Source organism: Oncorhynchus gorbuscha, linkage group LG18 (genome assembly GCF_021184085.1).
Source record: "Oncorhynchus gorbuscha isolate QuinsamMale2020 ecotype Even-year linkage group LG18, OgorEven_v1.0, whole genome shotgun sequence".
NCBI lineage: Eukaryota > Metazoa > Chordata > Actinopteri > Salmoniformes > Salmonidae > Oncorhynchus > Oncorhynchus gorbuscha.
In genome coordinates this window covers 21,071,567-21,083,191 of record NC_060190.1, presented here as the reverse complement: position 1 = coordinate 21,083,191, position 11,625 = coordinate 21,071,567, and the positions used below count along the sequence as shown (strand labels likewise).

Sequence of the window (11,625 nt, the reverse complement as noted above, 5' to 3'; positions counted from 1 at the left end):
CATTGAATTCAAGGAGTGAAATAATGTTGTACAAATCCCAGAGATACTCTCCACCCTCCCATTTCCACCCCTGGGTGTGCCCCCTGAATCATAATGAATAATAGTACCAAGCAAACAGAAGATGTAATCAAATCAGGTGAATTCAGCTGAAGTCTGTTTTTGTTACATGAAGGTTCCATGCTGGAGTCTCATGTGGACATCATTCCAAACCTCCTATGCGAGTCTGAACCACTTGTCCACCGCAGGTGCTTCGGTCGGGCTCGGTTCCATTACGGCTCTCCAGGGCTGGCGGATATCCCAGGACACACTGGAAGGGGGTCAGCCCGGTGGAGGAGTGACGCAGTGAATTCTGGGCGTACTCCGCCCAGGGAAGGAACCGGCCCATGAATTGGGGACCACGGTCGGAGACGATGTCCTCTGGAAGGCCATACTGCCGGAAGACCTGCTCGAACAGTGCCTCAGCGACCTGGAGAGCCATAGGGAGACCAGAGAGAGGGATAAAACGGCAGGATTTAGAGAATCTGTCCACAACAACCGTAATAGTAGTTAAACCATCAGAAGAGGGAGATCAGTGATGAAATCTGCAGGACTCCACACCAACTTACCCTTACCCTTACCCTTGAGGGGAGAGAAGAGGCGGTGGAGCTGATGTTCTTAATGAAGCGACTGTAGAAGTTGGGAAAGCCTAAAAACCATTGTAGTCCCTTTATGGTGGTTGGGACTGGCCATGACTTGACTGCCTCAACCTTCCTTTCATCCATAACTACTCCCTGTGGGCTGATCGGGTATCTGAAGAAGGAGACAGCGGCTTGACGGAACTGGTACTTCTCTGTTTTGACATACAGGTGGTTCTCCAGGAGGCGTCCCAGGAATACCCAGACTTGGGCGATGTGATCCTCCAAGGTGGCTGAGTAGATCAGGATGTTGTCGATATACACGACCACCTGACGCCCAAACATGTCCTGGAACACCTCGTTCACAAATGCCTGGAACACCAACAGAGCGTTTATTAATCCAGTACTCATAGTGCCCAGAAATTGTGCTGAAGGTCCAGTTTAGTATAAAACCGGGCCTCACAGAGCTGTTCGATGGCAGCCAGCACCAACAGGAGAGAGTAGCGGTACTTGGTGGTGATGGAATTGAGACCTCTGTAGTCGATGCACGGACATAGACCTCCCTCCTTCTTGGCCATGAAGAAGAAGCCTGCCATGCAGGGGAAGTGGATGGGCGGATGAAAGTCTGTTGGAGAGCCTCCTGGATGTACTCCTCCATAGCCTTGGTTTCAGCCACCGACATGGGGTAGACGAGGCTGCGTCGAGGCGCAGAGTCTGCCAGCAGGGCGGTGGTACAGTCCCAGGGGCGATGAGCAGGGAGACAGGTGGCACAGGTCTTGGAGCAAACCTCCCAGAGATATTGGTAAACCTCTGGGATGATGGCATGGAGGGCAACCACAGGACTATCGACTGACATGGAACCACAGGGTAAGGGAAAGCAGGTCTTTCGACATCTGTGTGCCCAGGCAGTGATCTCCATCCTCGACCAGGAGATGGTGGAGACGTGACTTTGGAGCCACGGGAGGACGAGGATGACTTTGTGTAGGGGTGCCTCGAGGATGAGGAAGGAAAGGCTTTCTTGGTGCACGGGGTCCTACGGTGATAGTGAGTGTTGCTGTGATGTGTCTGATTGTGCCAGATCCCAGGGGTTGACGATCCAGTGCTTGAACTGGAAAAGGAGAGGAGTTCAAGTAACAGACACATCTCAACATCAACTGTTCAGAGAAGACTGTGTGAATCAGGCCTTCATGGTCGAATTGCTGAAAAGAAACCACTATTAAAGGACACTAATAAGAAGAAGAGACTTGCTTGGGCCAAGAAACACGAGTAATGGACATTAGACCGGTGGTAGGTGAGACGCTGAGTAGGTGAATGGTTGATCTCCTCATGTGTGGTTCCCACTGTGAAGCATGAAGGAGGGGGTGTGAGGGTGCTTTGCTGGTGACCCTGTCAGGGATTTAGTTAAAATTCAAGGCACACTTAACCAACATAGCTACCACAGCATTCTGCAGCGATACGCCATCCCATCTGGTTTGCGCTTAGTGGGGCTATAATTCGTTTTTCAAGAGGACAATGACCCAACACAACTCCAGGCTGTGTAAGGGCTATTTGACCAAGAATGAGAGTGATAGAGTGCTGCATCAGATGGCCTGGCCTCCACAATCACCCGACCTGAACCCAATTGAGATGGTTTGGGATTGGACTGCAGAGTGAAGGAAAAGCAGCCAAGAAGTGCTCAGCATATGTGGGAACTCTCAAGAATTTTGGAAAAGCATTCCAGGTGAAGCTGTTTGAGAGAATGCCAAGAGTGTGCAAAGTTGTCATCAAGGCAAAGGGTGGCTACTTTGAAGAATCTCAAATCTAAAATATATTTTGATTTGTTTAACACTTTTTTGGTCACTACATGATTCCATATGTGTTATTTCATAGTTTTGATGTCTCCACTATTATTCTACAATGTAGAAAATAGTAAGAATAAAGAAAAACCCTTGAATGAGTAGATATGTCGAAACTTTTGACTGGTACTGTAAATGCCAAGTTGTTCTCACAGAATATCATGATGGATGACTTTCTCTACTTTCGCTCTGCCTTTCTGCAATTTCTCTTTAATTTATTAGTCCCTCATTGTCTTGCAGATGTGAACGAGTGTGAGGGGAGCAATCCCTGTCAACACCAGTGCTACAACATCATGGGCTCCTTCATCTGCCAGTGTGAGCAGGGTTATGAGCTAGCCTCCAACCAAGCCTCCTGCCAAGGTACTGCAACTCAATATTAGGAAAGTGTTCCTAATGTTTGCTATACTCAATGTATAACTATCAGTACCTTCATTTATCAGTACCTTATTGATAATGTATACTAATACAACTTTACAATCCCCCCCCCCGCTCACACCTAATATTTTCTTTCCTGAGAAGTTTCTGTCAGACTCCCTTTAATGGTTGACTACGTAATATTTATCTATTCGTAGATATTGATGAATGCGCCTTCTCGAGTTACATGTGCCAGTGGCAGTGTGTGAATCAGCCCGGAGGGTATGTCTGTACCTGCCCCGAGGGATACCAGCTCCAAGGCAACCGAATGTGCCAAGGTAATGTGCCTGTTTCAACTAGTAAAATATCTAGCCCTCTCTTACAACAGCAGGAAGTCGTTCATCATAATAATGAATCTTAATACCTTTAACCTGAATCCCCAATGATAACTCATTGGCTTTAGGCCTAGATCTTTACTTGTATCTTGGTATAAAGTCAGTATTGACACTTGATTGATTAACTAACAGTCCATGAGATAGACATGATAGTTTGAAATGTAGTTTTAAGCTATGCATTGCTTGTATACAAAGACAAACAAGACCGTTGTACTAAGCTCATAAGCTATTTTAAGTTATTTTCTTATTGAAATGACCATTGACTACATTTTCTCTCAGTAACGACATTTTCTTTCCATTAACAGACATAGATGAGTGTGAAACAGGAAACAACTGCCGCGAGGACGAGATGTGTTGGAACTACTTTGGCGGTTTCCGCTGCTACCCCAGGAACCCTTGCCACGAGCCCTATGTGAAGACAGGAGAGGGGTGAGTATGGTCCGGTGAGATGCATGATAATGATCACATGATGAGTAAACTTGACTGGGACCTGAAGTCTTAGTGGGCTAACACAGTCTTGTGGGGTGCAGGAGACCCAGGTTCAAATCAGTGTCAGCAAGACAAAAGAGCTGATCGTGGACTACAGGAAACAGAGTCTGGAACCAACAGGACCCTGAACAGCTTCTACCCCAAGCCATACGACTGCTAAGTAGTTAAATAGTTAACCAAATAGCTACCCGGACTATCTGCATTGACCCTTTTTTTGACCCATCACATACAGCACCTTCAGAAAGTATTCACACCCCTTGACTTTTCCCACATTTTGTAAGGTTAGAACCTGAATTTAAAATGGATTAAATTGAGATGTTTGGGTCAATGGCTTACACACAATACCCCATACTGTCAAAGTGGAATTATGTTTTTCAACATTTCTGCAAATGAATTACAAATAAAAAGCCTTGAGTCAATAAGTATTCAATGCCTTTGTTATGGCAAGCCTAAATACTGCACGTTCAGTAGTAAACATGTGCAAGTCACATAATACATTGCATGGACTCATTCTGTATGCAATAATAGTGTTTAACATGATTTTTGAATGACTACCTCATCTCTGTATTCCACACATACAATTATCTGTATGTCCCTCAGTCGAGCAGTGCATTTCAAACACAGATTCAACCACAAAGACCAGGGAGGTTTTCCTATTGGTAGATGGGTAAAAAAAAAATGCGACATTGAATATACTTATTTTCCACCATAATTTGCAAATAAATTCATTAAATCCTACAATGTGATTTTCTGGATTGTTTTCTTCTAATTTTGTCTGTCATAGTTGAAGTGTATCTATGATGAAAATTACAGGCCTCTCTCATCTTTTTAAGCGGGAGAACTTGCACAATTGGTGGCTGACTAAATACGTTTTGGCCCCACTGTATATGCCACATGTATAAAAGTATCTGCTAACGTCACCATACCCAATGGTTCTCTCTGCATGTCTGTAGGCGTTGCAGCTGCCAGTCGCTCACAATTTGCCGAGGCCTGCCGCCGTCCATCGTCTACAAGTACATGAGCATCTCGTCTGAGCGCTCCGTCCCAGCCGACATCTTCCAGATCCAGGCAACGAGCGTCTACCCTAACATGCACAATACATTCAGGGTCAAGTCTGGCAACGAGGGAGGAGAGTTCATCCTCAGGGTGAGCCCAGAGATGTTTCAGTCACTCAACAGGTATTAACGTTACCATCATGTCAGATGGTGTCATCATGTGTCACTTGCTTTTCTACCTAAGTGGTAGCGTAATTGAATGATCTCTCGTCTACTGTGTCATTGAAAAACTTATTTAAGGTAGGTGTTGGTTTCAGATGTTTTGGCTGCCCTTTGCTATTTAGGGAATATCTTGTGAGATTGCATTTTGAGTGGACAGTCCCTTCAATGAAATAATCTCTTGACTTCCCCCTCATTGCTATCCCTTACCCTTAAATGGATAGCTCACACACATTTCCCACTTACATAATTATTATTGGATAGCTAAAAAGTAGTTTATAGGTAGGTTTGAAGTTAATATTCTAATATTCGCACCAAAAAGTATGCTAATTTTACTGGCAGTGGTGTGTTTCCATCAAACTGACTTCTTGCAACTTAAAAGCTGTGCATAATGACTTAGTGCACATAAAAAGGTACTTTGTCGTGTACCTTTTCATTTACAGAATAAAAAAAACAGTTCTAGGTGTTTCCATCCCACATTGAACTTGGTCGATAGAGTTGGCACAAAAAGTCTGCGATTAACAGCCAGCTCATAGACACTGCACATAGTGCAAAGGATACATGATGAGATTCTGGATAATCATGCGAGATCATTTTTATTTGTCAATTGGCAGCCATGCACCGATCATCATGTCACCAGCATACATACCTCAATATTTATTGGAAAGGAGCATCAAGGAAAACAGAAAGGAAAAGGCGGCACACTGCTGCTCATGCTCATGATATTTATTTACAACAACGTTTCGACCCTTAGGTCTTCATCAGGCATCCATATCCCAGGTGGGGATGGAAGGTCCTATATATATAGGGGCAGTACTCCGTGACATCACTTCCTGAAACAGGAGGTAAAGACATTTACCATTTACATTAGTTTCACAATATTAACATTCAATGTATCAAATTATATGATCATGCACAATGAATGTGATCAATATTTACAGTAATATGCTTATACATAAAATATTAAATTAGGATGAAAAAAAACACAATTTAGACATATTGAAACTATAAAAGTCAAATTCCTCTCAATGTCCCCTCCCCTGTGTGACATATTGACCATTTCTATTCCAATGTATCTCAGAGAACTAAATAGGATGTCCAGCTTGTTCAAAATGAGCAGCAACCAGATTTTTTTTGTCTCACCTGCCCGTATATTTCTGTGGTGCTCACTGTCTCGAGGCATCCAAAGGTTTTCCCTATATAAAACAGACCACAAGGGGACATTTCAACATGTAAATAACAATGATGCGGCTTTACGTACAAATGCAACTCATTTACCCACCCCCACACAGGACAAAGATTTAAGATCAAGGGCCTGATTACCTGCATGTCCACCAATGTTATTTACATGTTGAAATGTCCTTGTGGTCTGTCTTACACGGGGGAAACCCTGTAGCCTAATAAACTGTGGCGTTTTCCTTCCTGTTTTCCTTGAGTTGGCCTACAACTCCAGCACCTGTGGAAAGTACATGGGTGTGTGCGTATGTTCTTCAGCTTTCGCAAAGGAGCATCAAGCTCATCACTCTGAACTTTCACCAGTCTGTAAAATGTATCAATACTTATTTCATCTATAGCCTAATAAACTGTGCGTTGTTTTTCCAAGTTGTAGTAGAAGGACATTACAACCGTCTTGTGACGGCAAATTTACTGCGACAAATGCGACAAAAAAAAGCGGGGTTTCACTGCCATTTGTTGCATTATCTATTTCACCGATTCACCCCGGTCCTGAGTATTTTGTTCTATCGACATTTTAAGAATGTTTATCGACAATTGCTGTTCCCATCAGACGTGTTGTACATTGTTTTATCCAACAGGTACTTTACTCGCATTAAAATGGTTGGATGGAACCTGGACCTGGAGGGTCAGCGACCCCAGATTTGTACATTAGCATTAACATCAATGAGTGTAAAATAATGGTAGTGGTAGGACCCTTGTTAGCATCCTCAGAACATGCTAACTAAATAATCCCTTTAACCTACCAGCGCTCCAGTAACGTCAGTGCCATGCTGGTGATGACCAAGCCGCTGACCGGACCGCGGGAGCATGTGGTTGACCTGGAGATGGTCACCCACAACAATGTCCTCAACTACCGCTCCAGCTCTCTGCTCCGGCTCACCATCATCGTGGGACCCTATGCCTTCTAAGTTCCAGTTACAAATTGCTCTTAGGCACAGATCTTAAATCAGTTTACCCGTCCCCATATCTCATATTATCCATTAGAGGATAAAAGGCAAAACTGGCCTTAGATCAGTGCCTAGGGGCACTTTCATCCTACTCAGCCCTCTTACTCCCTCCTAGACCCTCACAAGGCCTAACACTCTCTGTACTGCTTGGATCTAATAGAGATATCCACATACTCCATGCAAGGGTTTCCCATTCCTGGTCCTTGTCCTGTGTTGGCTAGTTTTCATTCAAATGGATGGCTGTATAAATTGGGATTGAATGTATATTGTCTGATCTGCTGGTTGAGCACTGGACTGGGTGAAATTGTTTTGTTTTAGCTCAAAGTGTGTAGTCCTTTCTTGGAGATTGAACCATTGGATAATTGCAGTGAAAACCAACACACCCACACAGAGCACATACTGGAGGAGCAGGAGGGTGAAATAGCCAGGCCACGATATAGTCACTTTATGCATCACTGGCTAATGATAACATTGTAAGAGCATAACGTGACTTAAACTGAACACAACTCTTTCTTACTCATCCTTTGCTAAACGTACGTATTGCACTGTAGTAGGAGAATGAGTTCTCGTCACATTTGAAATCGTTGTGAAATCTCTCAACATTAGTCGAGTCAAGATGTGTTTTCCTGCAGAGAAATGACCCGTGTTTGAAATCACACTTGCCCTTTTTATCTTTTATCATAGTTGCCAAGTGAGGTTCACAATTACATCATATCCCCTTTAAGATCACTGATTTTGTTTGTTTGGAGAGCTTTTCATTCATGTAGTTGAAAAGAAACGTACAGTAATGCAATGTGATGTCAATATAAATACCAATTGTCGTTGAAAAGAGACATATCTGTTTCAGTTTTCTTGAAGAGAGATAATCTCTATTGGACGGACTATGAGCTTCTGACCAAATTACGTGAGATTTTAGTTCTGGGTTAACCGAGATTAAAAGAGAGACAAAGGCACCTAAAACAGTCAAGCTTATTGGTGAAGTGTGATTTAATGGGTTACAAGTATAGTGATTTTGTGAGGACTGTGATGGAACCGTTTGCAGTGTGTAGTAATCCAATGGCATCCTTAACGAATGGAAATGTATGATCACGTCAACCCTCATCGGAGAGTTGCTCGGCAACCTCTGTCCAATGGGAATAAAGCAATAATGCTTTTGGACGCAAAAGTGATATTTTCAGGAAATCATTGGCAGTGTTGTTTGGTCATATAGGCAGGGGAATTGTTGCTTAACATGTCTGTATGTGTGCCAGAGTGCCTCTTGATCCTGCACAGAACTTCCAGTCAGCGATCTGCCACAAACAGTTAGTCAGGTCATTTCGACACAGAGTTCCTTTCATAAGGAGTCATTGAATCACAATTTGAGATTAACTCTGTTTTTTTAGTAGAGCATTTGACTCCATGAGACTTTTTGAAATAAATATCATGTTTGACAATCAACAAGGAAGCTCAATTGAATCAAAAGGCTCCCACTCCGAATGCCATGCAATTTCAACTGTGTATGTACTATATATAGGTAGGTACAGTGTAAGTACAGTATTCCATATCTCTGTGGTTTTAACAGTCAATTTGAGCAAATGTCTGTTTATAAAAACTGTTAAAAAGGTAACAGTTGAAGACCTACCATAAATAACAATGTGTACCTACACTGTGGTTGCAATGTACCAGCCTATATAATATACCTATATAATTACCATGTAGATACATAGTTCTGGCAACAATATTATGTGGAAACAAATGTGGTTACATTCCAATATGAAAATTATTTATTGGGGTGATAATAAAATGTAATTGAAGACTGAAAATTGCCAATATAAATGTATGTCTTATTTTATACGAAGGAAGTCCACGTGTAGCTCTAATATATAAAACATTCATGCGACTTAACATTGTTATATATATTTACACCAAGCACAAGTTTGTCACAGCTTTTGAGAATATTTACTTCTTTTTTTATTTTTAAATAAAAGATACATTTGACTTTGTCTTAGTCATGCACTGTTATTTATTCAAAATAAAGATCTAGTAAGCATACTTGAAGGAATAGGAAGTAATAATAATAACAATATTAGTTTTAGTTTTACTGTTGTCATATTACAAATGGACAACAACAATAGTCCATATCTGTGCATCATACAAAATGCCTTCATTTTCCATTACATTTCTATCTGCACTGTCCACAGTTTGTCCACTGAACTGCTCTCCTGCTGTCTCTTGGACTAGAGTATAGTTAACACATCATTTCATTATTTTAGTCCCCATGCCACATTTTAGATATGATATACTAACTAGACACTTTACATTAAGCAGAATCAATTATTAAGTGTGTGGGCAGGCTGGTTCTTCAATTACGGTGGTATTAGGGCATGGCATTTTGGGATAATATATATATATATATACACTACCGTTCAAAAATGTCGGGTCACTTAGAAATGTCGTTGTTTTTGAAAGAAAAGCACTTTTTTGTCCATTAAAATAACATCAAATTGATCAGAAATACAGTGGAGACATTGTTATTGTTGTAAATGACTATTGTAGCTGGAAATTGCATATTTTTTTAAAGGAATATCTACATATGCGTATAGAGGCCCATTATCAGCAATCATCACTCCTGTGTTTCAATAGCACGTTGTGTTAGCTAATCCAAGTTGATCATTTTAATAGGCTAATTGATCATTAGAAAACCCTTTTGCAATTATGTTAGCACAGCTGAAAACTTGTCCTGATTAAAGAAGAAATAAAAATATCCGTCTTTAGACTAGTTGAGTATCTGGAGCATCAGCATTTGTGGCTCAAAATGGCCAGAAACAGACGCCTCACAAAACCTCAACTGGCAGCTTCATTAAATAGTACCTGCAAAACACCAGTCTCAATGTCAATAGTGAAGAGGCGACTCCGGGATGCTGTCCTTCTAGTCAGAGTTGCAAAGAAAAAGTAATATCTCAGACTGGCCAATAAAATAAAAGATAAAGATGGGCAAAAGAACACAGACACTGGACAGAGGAACTCTGCATAGAAGGACAGCATCCCGGAGTCGCCTCTTTGCTGTTGACATTGAGATAGGTGTTTTGTGGGTACTATTTAATGAAGCTGCCAGTTGAGGACTTGTGAGGCGTCTGTTTCTCAAACTAGACACTCTAATGTACTTGTCCTCTTGCTCTGTTGTGCACCGGGGCCTCCCACTCCTCTTTCTATTCTGGTTAGTGCCAGTTTGCACTGTTCTGTGACAGGAGTAGTACACAGCATTGTACCAGATTGTAACGGGTGTCGTCGTCGGATGAGGAGGAATCGGACCAAAACGCAGCGTGGTAAGTGTTCATGACTTTTATTGAACTGAGCACTGAAACAAAAATAACAAAGTGAATAAACGAAACCGAAACAGTCCTGTCAGGTGAAGAACACTAAACAGAAAACAACTACCCACAAAACATAGGTGGGAAAAGCTACCTAAGTATGGTTCCCAATCAGAGACAACGATAGTCAGCTGTCCCTGATTGAGAACCATACCCAGCCAAAACAAAGAAATACAAAACATAGAAAAAGGAACATAGAATGCCCACCCAAATCACACCCTGACCAAACCAAAATAGAGACATGAAAAGTTCTCTAAGATCAGGGCGTGACACAGATCTTCAAATATATGGACCACCCAAAACACAGGGTGCCAGGTCCAGAACACACCGAAATAATTTTGTGTGTGCGTTAGGTGTGTTCATGTTCTGGACCTGGCACCCTGTGTTTTGGGTGGTCCATATATTTCCGCGCCCTGTGTTGTAGGCTTGTTTGTTTGTGCCAGATTAAAGTGCACCTTTTCCCTGTGGAACTCTCTGCGCCTGATTCCTTCCTCACAAACCTAGTCCCGCGTGACAGAATCTCACACGTGGCCAAACACATAGAAATAGAAAATCATAGAACATAGACTGCCCATCCAAGTCACACCCTGACCAAACCAAAATAGAGAAATATAACGCTCTCTACAGTCAAGGCGTGACACACACAGTATGTGTGCATTCTATCTTTTTATAGTTTTGTAGTAAATCAAGGGTCATTTCTGACAAACTAATGGATATATGTAGTTCAAAGAAACCCCAATGCTTTAAAAAAAAATCTAAAATGTAGTACTGCACTTTAGTGTGTGTGGTTAGATAGTTACAGTACCTATGGAAAATCTACACCCACTTGACATTTTTTATCTTTTTTTTTAGTTACAAAGTTGGATTGAAATAGATTCAATTGTATTTTTTTTTTCATTGATCTACCCAAAATACTCAAAGTCAAAGTGAAAATGTATAAACAATATATAACTAAATTCTAGTTGTTGCATAAGTATTCACCCACTTGTTTAGGCAAGCCTAAATTAGTTCAGAAGCAAAGTTTGACTTAACAAATCACATAAGTTAAATGGACACACTCTGTGTCAAATAATAGGGATTGACATTATTTTTGAATGACTCCCCCTTCCTTAGTCCCACATACATACAACATCTACGTTCCCTCAGTCAAGTATTGCATTTAAATCAAATCAAATTGTATTTGTCACATAC

General features: G+C 41.6%; 1 protein-coding gene across 2 annotated transcripts in view; it reads left to right on the top strand.

Moving 5' to 3' along the window:
- The window catches only part of LOC124003784 (EGF-containing fibulin-like extracellular matrix protein 2), a 24,940-nt gene extending 15,874 nt beyond the window's left edge, over nt 1-9,066 (top strand). For both annotated transcript variants that reach the window (XM_046312353.1, XM_046312352.1), the window contains exons 5-9: nt 2,690-2,809; nt 3,022-3,141; nt 3,504-3,627; nt 4,641-4,833; nt 6,884-9,066. In XM_046312353.1, coding sequence (XP_046168309.1) covers nt 2,690-2,809; nt 3,022-3,141; nt 3,504-3,627; nt 4,641-4,833; nt 6,884-7,045 — 719 coding nt within the window. In that variant the 3' untranslated portion in view covers nt 7,046-9,066. The remainder of the gene's footprint in view (nt 1-2,689; nt 2,810-3,021; nt 3,142-3,503; nt 3,628-4,640; nt 4,834-6,883) is intronic.
- Nucleotides 9,067-11,625: the final 2,559 nt, after the last annotated feature.